This window comes from Enhydra lutris, unplaced genomic scaffold (genome assembly GCF_002288905.1).
Source record: "Enhydra lutris kenyoni isolate GAN:26980312 unplaced genomic scaffold, ASM228890v2 scaffoldscaffold24, whole genome shotgun sequence".
Taxonomy (NCBI): Eukaryota; Metazoa; Chordata; class Mammalia; order Carnivora; family Mustelidae; genus Enhydra; species Enhydra lutris.
This window is the reverse complement of record NW_019154108.1, coordinates 104,743-119,562: the sequence shown is the minus strand read 5'-3', so window position 1 is coordinate 119,562 and position 14,820 is coordinate 104,743. Positions and strand designations below refer to the sequence as shown.

General features: G+C 54.8%; 1 protein-coding gene across 4 annotated transcripts in view; it reads right to left on the bottom strand.

Annotated features, from left to right (window-relative positions):
• Positions 1–765: 765 nt before the first annotated feature.
• LOC111150665 (RCSD domain containing 1) overlaps positions 766–14,820 on the bottom strand; it is a 61,783-nt gene continuing 47,728 nt past the window's right edge. For all 4 annotated transcript variants that reach the window (XM_022508183.1, XM_022508182.1, XM_022508181.1 and 1 more), the window contains 5 exons: positions 14,297–14,386; positions 10,382–10,453; positions 6,845–7,048; positions 4,236–4,892; positions 766–2,503 (listed from right to left, as the gene is read on the bottom strand). In XM_022508183.1, coding sequence (XP_022363891.1) covers positions 2,471–2,503; positions 4,236–4,892; positions 6,845–7,048; positions 10,382–10,453; positions 14,297–14,386 — 1,056 coding nt within the window. In that variant the 3' untranslated portion in view covers positions 766–2,470. The remainder of the gene's footprint in view (positions 2,504–4,235; positions 4,893–6,844; positions 7,049–10,381; positions 10,454–14,296; positions 14,387–14,820) is intronic.

Here is a 14,820-nt window from a genome sequence, read left to right as displayed (position 1 = left end):
CCAGATCAAATACTGGCATCTCCCTTCAAAGCATTCAGGGTTTTTGTTTTTCTTGCTCCCTTTCTGGAGAAAGGAAAGACACAGTATGCAAATCAAGCCGAAGACAGAGGCAGAGGAGGAACGCCTCGACTCCTCTCTGGAGCCTCATAGCTGTGAAGAAATCAGTATTTTTCCTTCAAGCCTATCAGGGAAGCCTGAACCAAACCAAGTCTTCCTGGCCCAGGGATGGCTTTGTGCTAACTAAGACACAAATGGATTTCTCGGATTCCCAATGTTGAAATTCCGGATCTGCAAATGCAACACGTTACGTAATCGCAGTTGCTTCGGGAAGGAAAGCGACCAACGGCGGGACAGCCTCGGAAGCCAGAACAGTTTGGGCTCTTTGTGAATCCCCCGCCCACAGCCCCCAGCCGTCAAAACAACCCACTGGGAAAGGGCCTCTGACTTCTCACAAGGTAGATCCAATAACGTGAGCACTAGGAACTGCGCTGGTAGAAAGTCATTCTGACCCCATTACGGCTGCTCCTCTAGGGTCCCATTCTTGTCATTATGCATTGTTCCTTACCCACCTGCTGCTGTAGCTGTCATGCCTCCAGACAAAAGATAGTTTTGTCCTCACAGCTACATCCCAGGCTGCCTGGCCCATTCCTTTTTCAAGTAAAGGAAAGTGGCAGATGTCCCTTCTTTTGTCACACACGCTCACAAACACACACACATTCACTAAACTCTGGCCCAGATGTGTGTGTCATAAACAACCCAAAGACATATGTAAATAAAATCATGTATTGTTTAGGGGGTAACACATCTCTGTTGATATAGATGGATGGGCAGATAGGAGAGGGACAGGTACAGACGGATGGATGGGTGGATGGGGGAGGGAGGGATAGCTATGGATTATGTAGACCTCAAAATAACAGACACACCTAGCTCCAAAATCCTGTTAAAACATAAAACTTAAAATTTCGGGCTTAACTAAGTTACAAGGTCTAGAAAATGCTTGTATTTTAAAAGGTTTGAAAAAAACTTTTGAAAAAAAAAAAACTTTGAAAAAATATATATCCCAAGTATGAACACTATCCGGAGTTAGGAAAACGGTCCTGGGAACCTGTACTGTACTGAGAATGCTGAGGTACCGGCAGGGACAGAGGCCTTTCTGTCTGGGACACGGTTTTCTGAAGTCAGGGTAGGAGGCTGTCAGACGGACCTTCAGAGAAACAGCTGCTCCGTCTACCGCATTAGCGCAGCGAGACGCTGAAACCCTCCGCCCTGGATGAGAACCAAACCCAAAGATTAACCATGTATTTGGATAAACAGCTTTGCATCAGGAGGGGAGAGGAAATGGCCCCTGCTCCTTGCAAAGCCCCTTGCACTCTCCACACGGAACATTAAAGCCAGAGCAACCCGTTGAGAAGAGGCTGAAAACCCAGGCCCCCCAATCCCATCTGGAAAGGAGGCCTGGGCTTTGATTCAAGAGCAGCTTCCGGGAAGCTAGGAAGGTGTCTTCATCCTGTACCTTTCAAAACAGACGCGCCAGCACCTCCCAGGAAGCACCTACTCCAGGTTCAAGGACGTCGTGCAGAACAGCACATTTCCTCCCCCAGATGCGTCAGGGGGCGGCCGTTGTTAAGGTCTCCCCACTCTGCTCTCAGGATGAGGAAAGGCAGCGCGTGCAGAACCGTGACACCTCACATTTGCTTCTCCGGATCTGCCCGTCTCCACCTCCTCCTCCCCAGGGAAGAGCATGGGCTGAGCCTGTCACCTCCCCGGGTACCACAGACTGGAAAACTCCCGGACAGCAGAGGTTCCTAATACATATTTTTAAATGGTGCAGTAAGTACCTCTTCCACGCCAATGTTTTAAAAATTGGTTGGCCGGTTCACATGTGGACAAAGCTGAGAGGTTGTCTCGGGGTCTCCACAATTTAAGCTTTTCCGTAACTGAGGTCTTCTGTAACTAACGGGATTTATATTTCAGCAACACTCTTTCCTTTTGTTTCCACCCACCTGAAATCAGTTTTTACTCACATCTGAGAATCATAAAAAGTTCAGAGCGTTAAAAAGGCTATTGCTTTGCACAAAACAAAATCTGAGAAGCTAAGTCAGAATCCAGTTCTGAGATCAGCCGCAGGGACAGGTGGGTGCGGCTGGGAGCCAGGCCCCACAGGTTGGCGAGGATCCCTGGGAGCTGTCCCCACAGTAAACTGTTCTAAGTAAGTTTTTGTTTTTTTTTTCTTAAACCAAGTCCATCCAGTGACACGAACTCAAGGTGATGCAAGGCTGCCGGCCTTTGACTGATCTCTGCCTGCAAGAGAGTGTCAGCGTGGAGACCCAGAAACAGTGAGGTCTCTGTCTCGGGCCGCTCCAGACCCTCCACGAGCTCTGCGTCAGCGACGGCTTCATTGGCTGCTACTCTTGTTGCTCCTTTGAAAGAGGCGTCTCCGGCAGCCTCATCACAAGGCACGGTGACCTCCTCACATCTTACTGTCCTGGACAGGGGTGTTCTCCTGCAAACACAGGAGGAACAGATGAGTTGGGAAGAGAGTGGGGGACATCCTGATGCTCGGCAGATGTCTTTGGGGATGGCGGACCCGCAAGAATGTAACACGAGCGGCAGCGGTGGTGACGACAACGCGGCGTGCGCGACAGCACCGGCTCCTTTATTCCTCACAAAAGCAAGACACATTAGATACTTCTGTTAGCTCCGTTCTGCAGGTGGAGCTGTGAAGGCACAGGAAGGTCGCGTGGCTTCCCCTAGGTCACACAGCTAGGAAGTCGTGGAGCCAGGATTTAACCCGGTGACCAGAGCTCGAGCCCTCGACTATCAGACCAGAGCTTGAGCCCTTAACTATCAGGCAACATCGCCTGCTCCTTGACGCCCGGCTCCCACGCCCTCCCCACACTAGCTTCCCACCTATGCATCCACTCCTGCTCTGTTTCATCTTCCGCTACACTGCTTCAGAAGTTTTGCTGGCGTAAAAGTGGGAAAATAACACAAAGAACCCAAAACAGAAGGTGGATGCTCTAACAAAAGGGAAAATCGCTGTTTAGTCAACATTCAACCCAAAGCATGACTTCTGGCTCCTTCCGGGCTGGGGCTGCACCAGGCCTTAGACCACGGGGTCTCTGGCTGGAGGCAGAGACGTTTACCAGTGTGTCCGTGGCATGTGACCACGGCCTGGGCCCTGGGCCACCAGAATGTGCTGTGCTGAATGTAAGGGACTGCACGGGTCCCTGCGGGTGTCTCACTGGAGTGGTCAGGGGAGGTCTGCGGAGGACATGGAGGCAGTGGGATGGTTTCCAGGTGGCACCAAGGGAAATCTCCATTGGGGGTGCAGGCGTCAATGGTGGAGGCCACGGCAGGATGCATGGGCGGGTGCCTTGCCTCTCGTGGGTGGGTGCTGGAGGCTGGCTAGAGGCATGGGTGCCATGATGGCGGGGAGGGAAAGTTGGGAGAAAGTTCAGCACGGAGAGGAACAGGAACTCGATTTTCCAATGTGTGGTATCAAAGCATCTGGGGCAGGAGCGTAGACCTCGAGATGCCATTTTCAGGAAGGGGAATTGGGTGCTAATGTGTAGGGCAAGTCTGGAGATCAGGAATCCCAGGAGGGATGAGTCTGATTGTAGAGATAAGGAAGGGGTCATGACAGTGGAGCAGCAGGAGGGAAAGCCCCTAAGGCCTAGGGACTGATGAGACAGGGACGTGGAAGACACGTGGGCACCTCGTGAGCAGGAATGGGCGAGAGTAACGAAGGAACGTGCAGTTTCAGCTCAACGCGAGTGAAGGGGCTGCTGAAGGGCCAGGAAGTGGGGGTGGGGCGGGGCCAAGGGACCCCCTCCTTCTGTGCCCTTGTGTCCACCACAAAGCCTCCTCCTCGAATGGCCCCACTCAAATGCCATCTTCACCCTGAAGCTTCTCCAACTTCCTCCCACACGCACACGCACACACACGCACATGCACACACACACGGTTGCCCCCTTCCTTGTGCTTTGGGCTTCCCCCAGAGAACCCCCTGCCCAGGGCCACACTCTGCTTTCCTTAGCGTGTCCTAAGGAGCTGCTGGTCTCCCGGGCTTCCCGGGCCTGCTTCTCTTTCCTGTGTCTCTGTCCTCTCACCATCCACAACAGTCTGTCTCAAGCCGGGGCCTTTTTTTCTGCACAACTGAGCTGATCTGTGAGGACGCATAAGCAGACACACTCTAGCCCTGGCCACCTCCTGGCATCGTGCAGGCCGCTTACCTCTGTCTCGGGGGCCTCCTCGCTGGGGCGGCAGCCTGGCTCCAGAGCAGCCCCTTCCTCGTCCCTTTCCTTGCCTTTGCCCTGCTCCAGGATGTGGGGAACCTCCGCCCCTTCAGGGGGGCCTGCTGGGGCCTCCCCCACAGCTCTCTCTGCCGACCCCGCTGTGTCTTGGCTCCTCTGGCTGGGCTCATCGTCTTCCTTTGCTGCCGTCTCCTCCTTTGCCTCCCTCTTTTCTGTCTCTTCTTTTCCTTCTGTGGGGATCCTGCGACCATTCTCGGCCTCCGGGTTGGAGGCTTGGGCTGGCTGGACAGCCTCCCCTGTGGCTGGACGTGGGCTGGCCTCCTCTTCAGAGCCCCCCACAGCCTTCTGGGGCTGCTGTGCTTCATCCACGGCCTGGCCCTTCTCCTGCCTCTCCGCTCGGCTGGACGTCCTCCTCAGAGGAGGCTTCTCCTGGGCCCCCACTGGCCCCTCGCCGGGAGAAGGAGAACCCAGGGCCCCGCTGTGGGATGGGAACACCTCATCCCCATTCTCTTCCTTGGCACCATTCTCCTGGGATGACTCGGGGGCCCTGAGGTCTGCCAGGTCCCCACAGTCTGACTGGGACCTCCGGAATCGCCTGGAGGGAGGACGCCTTTTTATGGAGCCCTTCGTCCGCACCTGGAAGAACGTGTTAAGAGAAATTATTCGCTGCCTGTGAGAAAGGCCAAGAGGGGGACTGCGTGTCTTCCGATGTCAGTCTGCTGCTTCCTCAGCCAGCCTCCAAGGGCCCTTTACTTTCCAGGAAAACGGACCCCTGCGTGCTGTGTATCTGGGGTTGTGAAGTCACAGGCTGACCTGTAGGTTTTTGCCTCATGAAGATGCAAATGCTTTCCATCCACTAAAAACGATAACCTTTATTATCCTGTAAAACATTAATCCGTTTGGTGTCGAATTTAGCAATTTAATACCAACATTTTTTTTTCGCTGCCTATAAATAACCAGCTTTTTGAGGTTCTTTGCATGAGCTTTTCCATATTACAGGTTTCCTCACAAATGGACAAACTGAGTAAAATCGATGTCTATTTTTTATAAGAGTCATGTTTTAACATTTAGGACATTTTACTTTGACACAGGTGAACCCAACAGACAAGAGCGTTAGGGGTCTGCAGGTGGCCTGGCCCTGCTCAGGGACCTCATGGGGACAGAGCCGCACAGCCGGTGATCAGCTTCGCCCCCTTCCCCAGCCTGGCGCCCCCCGCCCCCGCCCCACCCTCCGCAGAGCTGGCTAATCCCGGGAAAGCTGCACAGGCAGACGCCTTCTCTTTCCTGGGCTCCGGTCCAGCATGAGCAGAAGGCTTAGGGCCGTCCAGCGGAGCCGCCTGACTATCTTGTCTGGTCCGGGAAGTGCATGTGCCTCCGGGCCACGCGGGCCTCATCTAGGCCCAGTGGACTCTGCCAGAAGCGCGGTGGAAATGTTTATGTGGACGCCTTGCTTTATGCAAGTGTTGTGTCCTTCACAATTTCATATGAACCTTAAATCTTATTCTTGTAGGGCTTCCCAGGCCCTTTCCTGAGACCATGGCGCTGCTAGCCCTTTAGGTTATCAAGGCCTGGCCCTGCCGTCACAGCAGGGTCCCTGCTGCCCTCAGAAGGCTAAAGCACCCCTCTCCCCCATCACAACCAGGTGGCAGCCCCTCCCTCCCGGCCCCGCCTCCCTCCCTCGGCCACGTCTCACTAGTGAGCATCCCATGAAGAGAGGAGGCTCTGCCCTGGGTTCTTCTCTGCTGTCAGGGGTCTTTCCATTACCCTGAGCCGGAGGATCTCTGCCCTGTCCCCAGCCCGCAGGCTCAAGACTTAGCATCAGTTTGTTTCCCTGGGTCCTACCTGTTTCTACCCATTTGATTTTTCCCCATGAATTTTCTGAAATGGCCCGGAAGACCCCACTCTTTCCATCCATTTCTTTAAAGTTCTATCCATTTGCCATCCCCTGGCCTCAGATCCCTTTATGTTGGCCCTTGCCGGGCTCTGGCCCCGATTTGCTGGGCACCGCCCGGACAGTGCTGGACTGGAGCTCCGATTCTTACCGGGTACAGTAGGGCCGAGGGTCTGACAAAGGAAAGCACGCTCACTGTCACGGCAGCATCTACAGAAATGGGCCCCACATCCTTTTGTGCAAAGGGTACAGTTTGGACGTTCTTTCAACGGAGCAAGCTGCAGTAAGAGGCCTTTCAGCCCACAGTGGGGCACCTAAATGGGTTTAGATCCAGCCAGAGCCGCGTGTTTCGGAGCCCTCACGACCTGCCCACCCACTGTGTGGGTCTGATCAGGCCTTCAGACTTTTTTCAGTTTTTGTCACAACAGTCTGTGCAGCTGGGATCTGTCCCGAGCCCTCTGCCCTCTCTCCACAGAGACAGAGCACTCCATCCCCCAGGCGGCCCTCCGCGTGAGTGGCACAGCTCTGGGAGACAGGATGGGAGGCTGGTGAGCCAGCAGGAAAAGTTTCCTCCTGTCAAAGGCAGCTCTGAGGAGAGCGCCAGCGTCCTCAGGGCAGAGATATTCGAGACTGTCCCGTCCCCGCATCTCTTCAGATGCGCCCCAGGGCTTCCCAGGGCTTTGGGCCCAGACACTACCTTGTTGTAACAGGGCAGACGGCTCCCTTCAGGAGGCTGGTCAAAGCTCACAGGCACATCCTCGGGCTCCCCGGCCTGAGACCGCACGCCAGGGCTGCTGGGAGTGGAGGGTGGGCTCTGGAACGGTGACACCACGGCCTTAAGTCCAGGACTCTTGGGCGAGGCCCCAGGCAGCAGAGCTGCGGGATCGAAAGCTAAATTGGCCTGCAGAGGAAAGGGGAGGCTTGTTACCGCTAAATAGCGGTGGGGGACCACGAGCGCTTCTGCTGGGGTGTGCTGGGCATGTGGCCTGGAACTGGTGGGGGCCAAGTCACCAGCTGACACGAGGCCTTTCGTGTCGCTTCCTAACCAAGTATCCACTGTCCCAAGTATCCATGTTATGTCCCGGGCCTGGAAGCAGTGCCCACGAGAGCTGTCTCCTGCTCCCTGACTGACCACAGGCTGCGTTCCAGAATACCCTGAAAGTGCTGATTTGGATCCAACAAAAATGCCACGGAACAGCCCCAGCTTAGAGACGAGGAAGCCGAAATGGCAACTACCAGCACGTGCAGACACGGTGTCGCAGCAGGTCCGCCCCTTGGTCCACGTTCGCGGAGAAGCCCCTCGTAGTCCCTTCTTCCTGAACACTGACTATTTGCTGGCACACAGCAGCCCTACACGGTCCATTTTGTTCTCCTTGTGTCCATCAGGAAAGTGGCCGCAGAGCCTGCCCTGGGATTCAAGCCAGGCCGGCTTGTCCCTCAAGGCTTGCTGGTAGATGGGCAGAGGGGTGCACACGGCAGGCGGCCCAGCCCTTCTGAGAAGGGGCCCATGGACCAGACACCAGTGTGGGCGCCCCTGGGGCCATCGCGGGGCAGGGAAAACCAGACTCAGATGAATCCGGAGGCAACACGAGGGAAGGTGACCTAAAGGGAACTGAGGCCTCAGGGAGCCAGGAGTTGGGCTGGCGGAGGGGGCAGGGAGGCCCAGCTCCATCCCACGGCTGTGGAGAAGGCCGTGGTGCCCGATGGCTGTGTGGCCTGTGGTCCGCACAACGGGCACTCCTCCTAGCTCCGTCACCTTCTGGGTCCTCAAACCCTGTACAGACGTCTTCCAGACCAGCAGACAGCAGGGAGGCCTCACAGGGAGGGGACAGATGGCTCAGGGGAAGCTCTCCACACAGACAGAGAGGTCTGCGAAACTCGGATCTTTCTCCTAACAGCTGTCTGATCTCCACAGTGAGTCCAGTAAGTAGCCGGAGTCTCAGGTTCTTTCTTTGTCCAAACCGGTTAGCCTGCCCGCCAGAGTCCTCTATGATCTGGTCCCTGGCACTGTCTCCTTCCACCACCCGCTCACACACCACCCCCAGCCCCCTCCCTCCAGAGCTGTGCGGGTGCCCCCTTCCTCCTGCCAGAGCTCTGTTGGCTTGGAGAACCCCCGTGTGTGCTTTAGGACCCGCAGACTACACAGAGTTACTCATGTTTAGGCAAGTGTCAGTATGTTCGACTGTGATTTGAAGAAAGAACTTATAACACGGACAAGGCTGAGCCCTGGTAAGAATGAAAAATAGAAAAGTTACACAGCAACGCTGTGAGCCCAAGCCATGCCCGAAAGCAGCATGCAATGAGTACCAAGGGGCAGGCCTGGTGACAGGGCTTCAGGGCTGGGCGTTAGAGCTTTGAGGTCTCCCTCCCCGCCCAAATTCAAGCTGGGAAGTTCCCTCTCTAAGACTGCTTGCAAATAAAATACATCTCGCTGGCCAGCAGGAAACTTGAACTTTGAATTATGGACTACTCCCAGGAGGAAAATTCATACTTCGTACTCATCTAATAGAATATTTGGGTGAAAAGTCTAGCGGATGATGCATTTCTTAGTTTTTGGCTCCCCCTGCCCCCTCCCCTTTCTAACAAAATAAGGCTCCTATGGGATCTGGCCAAATTGTCATCCTGTTGCTGACATTCTTAATGAGGTGGAATGATTAGCAATCACAGTCTTATTCTCAGTTGCTGGGCTTCCCAGAGAGACTCCTTAATGATGGGGAAGGGAAGGGAAGGAGAACAACCCTGCGGGGCACAGAGCCCATGGGAACAAATTTCTGGCACTCGGATGGGGGCGGGGAGGCAAGGGTGCCGGTCCTGGGCTACCCTGTACTCGGGGGCGGGGTGCACATCTGGAGACCCTTCTGAGATCCTCCTCATGTACATGGGACCCCAGCAGCCTCCTGCGTGGCAGGTGGCTCCCACTCCTCCCTTGGAGCTGGAATGCAATCGGGGCTTCCCGGTAGGAATTCAACGTCAGGGGAGCCCCCTCACACCCTGCGCAGGGTAGGCTCACGGCCAGAAACTGGAGATGCTTTGCTTAACCCCAAACCAGGCGGGGGGCCAAATCCCGGGCTCTCCCAGAGGTGGAGGCAGGAGCTGTGGCTACTCCTCTCGACACACCCCTCATAACGGCTTTGGAGTGAGGCTGATGAGCTGGTTTTCCCAGATGGGCCTGGACCGGAGGGTGTGGAGCACGAGGGCCTGGCTGCTCTCCTGGGTGCCCAAGCAGAGACCGTGGTGAAAGCCGGGCAGCCTCCACAGGCCTGGCCGAGACCGATGCCAACCTTCCTCTTAGCTTTAGCTCGTGCCGCTCCCACAACGGGAGCACCTTCCTCCTTCCTTTCCAGCCTCCCATCCTTGAGAACCAACTCAGGGTCTAGGCATTTCATAAAGCCTTCATTACTACTCCTGCCCACTCTAGTCTTCTCTTGCTCTAAAGTTCCAGAGCCGTGTTCTGACCTGGGATGGGGAGGGTGTCCCGGGAGACATCTGCTACTGCCTAGAGATGGTTCCCATTGTCACAAGTGCTGGTGCCTCTAGCGGGTAGGGACCAGGGATGCTGTTAAGCATCTTGGAATGCACAAGGCAGTGCCCTGCCACAACATGACCCCGCCCCGTGTTGCCAGGTAGAGAAACCCCGATCTGGAGCAGCAGGAATTGGGCGGCTAACACAACGTAGATCTGTATGTCTTCTGTTGTATCATGCGTGGACGTCTTGTCTCCCCCAAAAGACCGCGAGCTCAAGTTCAGTGCTGCACGTTCATTTACACCCCCAGGACAGCCGGCCAGCTGTGGGCACGGTAGTGAGGGCTCTGTGCTCACAAGGTGATCGGGGAGGCAGGCTTTCCTAACGACAGATTCGGGCAAATCCATGCAACGCCCAGCCGCTGAGTTTCCATTCTGTGTGAGACTGAAATGGTTTGTGGGGACATTCAGGCTTTGGGGGAGAGGACTTGGCTAGTCCTGGAGCGTTTCTGCACTATCATGTCTTTTTCTAGACTTTTGGACCACCCCGTTAGCCACCAACCATTAGCTGTTAAGTACAGGAGCTCGTGCTTGGTGGGATCTTTAGTTTGGCCCTTTGTACCGAGACATCCTCATCCTTTGTAGCTGGTTAGCAGAGATCAAGTCTTCAGGTGATGGCAGGTCCTACCCTCAGGAGCCCCAGAGGCATCCGGGTGTCGGATAAGAGATGAGGGGGCATCAGAGTAGCCACGGGGAACCATTCCGCGCTTACCTGAAGCTTCTCGATCAGAGGCGAGCTCTTCACCTTGATTTTAGGAGGGTGGCTTGCACTGGGCGGTGATTTCTACAGAGCAAACGGACCAAAACAACCAAATGAGCGAGGTGCAGGGAGGTGGTGTTCCGGCGGAGCTTGCGAGGCACAGGTGGAAGAGCGGGGGCAGAGGCTGGTTTCAGCACTTCCCCACTGAGCCTCAGCTCCGCACTTACCACGCCCGGGCCCGTGCCAGCCTAGGCTCCCCTCCACATGCCCCCCATCTCACAGCCAACAAGACCACTTGCATCTGTGAGTCAGAGCTGGCAGGACAGACGTCCGAAACATAAGAGGCCTCCTGCCCCAGGAAGGAAGACCTCAAGGTCATGAAGCGAGAACAGACTCCGTCGGAAGGCACGAGAGCCTCACCTCATGACCTTCAACAACGTGAGCCCACAGGGAGGGAATTCCGAAGAGAAAGGGCAAAATGACCATTTGTTCTGTTTGCATAAACAAAACCACAACTACAGACCAAAGCTGAAACGTCACAGAGGCACAACTGAAATCTCTCCCTTGAACTAATGATATTTTTGGAAAAATCTGACCCGTGTGTTAATTATCAATCATCGTTCTCCAGAACATTGACGCTTCATCCTGATTAAGAAGACGCTGATCCCTGCCGCCTTCGGGCATCGCACTGGTTCTAGGAGGATGAGTGTGACTTGGTGTCTGGCCTCCAGAAGCAGCCAGTGGCTGATACATACATAGAAAACCGTACAAACTTTCTGCCAGTTGGAGATATTTTTGTGATGAACGTACTTCAGGAATCTTGTCTGTAGTTTATTTTGTCTAAAAAATGGACTCCTTGTTTTGTGTCAAATCCCTGTCACTTGAGTCTCGGTCCCCTGATATATGGGTCCCAACTTGGAGTGAAGACAGTGACGTGATGGTGACGGCAGTGGCGTCGTGTGGTTTAGCAGAGGCCGGGGCGGGATTCGGACTCGTCCACAGTTTGGAGACCCCACATGTGTTTCCTGCCCCCGCGTGCTAGTTTACCTGCATCATAAAAAGAGGAGTGGCGCCCATCTCTTGGAGGGAGTCCAAGGTATTTATTAACAGGATAATTGTACGGTAGTGATGGAAGGAGGAAGACTTACTCAGGCAAACTCCTTGTGACCTTTTTAAGGTCCCACATTGAGAGAGAGGGGCTGAGCTGGTTCAGTTTCCAGCTGGGACTCGGCTTTTGACAGTCGGGTGCCCTGGCCTCAGCCTGATAACCAAGACCCAGGCAGGCAGGTTAGAATAAATGATTCTAGGGGCGCCTGGGTGCCTCAGTTGGTTAAATGTCCACCTTTGGCTCAGGTCGTGATCCTGGGGTCCTGGGATGGAGCCCGACATTGGGGGCTTCCACTCAGCAGGGAATCTGCTTCTCCCTCTGCCCCTGCTCATGTCCTCTCTGTCAAATACATAATAAAATCTTTAAGAAAACAATGATTCTAAGGACACCTCCAGTGCCAAGAAGGTGCCTTTGGTCCCACAAGTTTACCCTGTCAGACATTCCCAGAGCAGCCGTGCAAGGAGCCACGTGTCCCTGATGAGTGCAAAGAGCTTCCAGCCCCAAATCAGTTGGTTTTAATTTCTGGGCTTTACTGTGAAATTTCACAGGAGCTGTTGTTTCTGAAGATACTGTTTTGGGAACCGCAGCAAGGGTTTTGCTGACAAAGCTCACTTTATGTTGTATCAGAAACTTCTCTTCCCTGGGCGACCACTATCTTCCTTAGAGAGGGGACTTTGGATAACAGCAGCCCCTGTGCTGTAGGACCGGGCTGGGAACCCAGCCCAGGCTCCCAGCCCGCGGTCATTTGACGTGGGCCGCAGACTGGGAAGACTTGGGTGCAACAGCCAGTGCAGTTCCCGGACACGACAGCAGGGGACAGCATTCTCCCCGCCGTCTAACACGGGGCTCCCGGCCTTGGCGGGGCCTCCGTCGTCCCCGGAGGGAAACTCGCTCAGGCTCTGAACGGAAGTATGTATGTCTATGTGTGATGTTCCTCGAAGGTCTGGAAATTGTGAAGCTGATCTTTCAGCTGGGAGAGCTTTTCAGCCTTTCTCTGGTAGAGGGTTGACCGACTAGCCTTGTGGTTGGACGGGCAGCAAAGACGGAGCGCTGGGGAGACCCTGCCCGCCCTGAGCATGTCCTGACTGGGGCCCTCCCTCGAGCCCCACCCCCCCAGGCTTCGGGAACTCGGGTTCCTGCAGGCAGCAGCCTCCCTCCAGCCTGGCCAGCCAAAGCGGCTGGTTCTTTTTATTTCCACCTGATCACCCAGGTGACAAGACGTCATTGGTCCTGGAAGCAATGTCCTTCCTACGTTCGTGCAAGCAGCCGGCCACGTCAGGCAAGGTTGTCCTTCTAAACTCCGCCCTCCGACTCATCCAGCCCTCGGCTCTTAGAGGCCGTCTCTCTGCTGGGCGGTCCCGGGGGTGAACCTGGAGACCGTTTCTCCCAGAGCCGCTGAACTAACCTGACTCGCTCTGCTTTTATTCCAGGGAATAAAACGTCCCCGTCCAGCCCCTGTCATCTGTCTGGTTAGTGTTCGTGTCCCGTTTCACAAATAAGGAAACAGGCTCAGTGCAAGACAGGGGCTTCTCCAGGGCCGAGCCCGGGTCATGGGGGGCAGCCTCAGGGTAGGCTCCTAAGGGCCACGGCCACAGACACCAAGCCCAGGGGCTGAGAGTCACCAGGAGAAGCTGACCCTCCGTAAAGAGAAGTCGTTGGCATGTATCTGGTCATAGCACTGGCTAGTAACTCCTTGAGGCCACAGAATCATAATGTTGGTGTTTGAAGAAATTCCAAAAATCCTCAGTTTTTAAAAACTGCGTTTCTTGGGGTTCCCATTCCAGAAAGAGACCCTTGTTCAGGGCCTGGGGGAGCAACCTCAGAGCAGTAACCTCTAGATGCCCCCACCCCTCCTTGACCAGCAGCAGCAATGCATTTCCGCTTTCTCTGACGGGCTTCCGCCTGTAAGCCTTGGGTGGGAATGGTTTGAAACTCTGTCCTCCACACGTTCACTACCATAGGCGCTCAAGGTCACACGGGCAGCTCGTGTCTATTATCAAGTTGCTGGTCCCCAGAAGGGAAGGAGAGAGGTGGCTGAGGTGAGATGTGGGAACTGAGCTGTGTTTGGCTTCCTTGCTCCCTCTCGGGGTGGGTCTCCCAGGCTGGATGAGAGAACATGCAAGCTCGTTTCTCGGGGACCGTGGTGTGGCCACCATGAAGGTTTTTGGGCTCTGGGAGGGGGCACAGAGAAGTCACTCTTACAGCTACGATGAGATAAATAAGGGCAGGTACATACCGAGTCTGGGAATCTACTGCTGGCTAGATCTGTGATACCAGCGCCCGTCTTCTGTTGGTAATGCTGGTTATTTATATGTCAGGGCGACGAGGCCTCTGTATACTCTGATTTTCTTCCAGGGACCCAGAGCAGTAGCCAGTCTTTACAAGAGTAGTGCGAAACCACGGTACTCGGTCTCACGAGGCAACCCTGCCTTACGCAAGTGCAGCCTCTTTCCAGGTGACTTCTGCGCAAGGAAGATCATAAAAGTCGGACCTGGACTGAAACCTAAGCTCGGTGACTCCGGAGGCTGGCGTGGTAATACTGTATGACCCATTTGTTCTCTTTGTTGAAATTCTCCGGCTTGGAAAACAGTGCTCCAAGTCTAGACAAATCCTAAAGGAGCCTCCATGAGGAGGAGTGGAAAGGAACCTGGGTGTCTGAATCAAGGATGCTGGGAGCATTAAGAAGAGGAACTTCATCCCTGAAACTGGACGGGAGAAACTCCCTGCACAGGTTTCAAGGTCTACATGTGTGTGTTTCTCCTCTAGAAGGAGAAAGCAGATCCATAACCAGCATCCCCGAGCCCTGGCATGACACTTACCTCCTCACCGTTCTGGCCCAGCTCTACCTTGGGGGGGAACAGGGGAAGGGAGCAGGGCGGTTTCCTTCTCGTTGGTTTACAGGCTGGTGTCTGGAGGCAGGGGGACAGACAGACACACAGAGAGAAAAAGAGAGAGAGCTAATCAGGCAACAAGGAGGAAGAGGAGGAAGTGGAAGCTGGTTTTAGGAATGTTCAGGGATGTCCGGAGAGAGAAGATGGAGGGAGGGGGTGCATGTCTTTAATAAAGACTGTCCGTTAGCTGTATGAGCTGATTCTTTTCCATGGTCTGCCCCTTCTGACTTCCGGGCTCCTGGTCCTGTTCTGCTGGAGTACCCTGTCTGCTTCGGGACTCACTGGCCTGAAACAGCCTCTCAAAGTAACACCTGCTTCCGGTCTCCAAGTGCTGCTGGCACCTTCTATCACCACTACCTTCCTCACCCTTCGTGACATCGCGATACTCTCTAGAAACTGAAGATCGATGTTTCAGATGGGAAAACCAAAGCACAAAACATGGCACCTAAAGA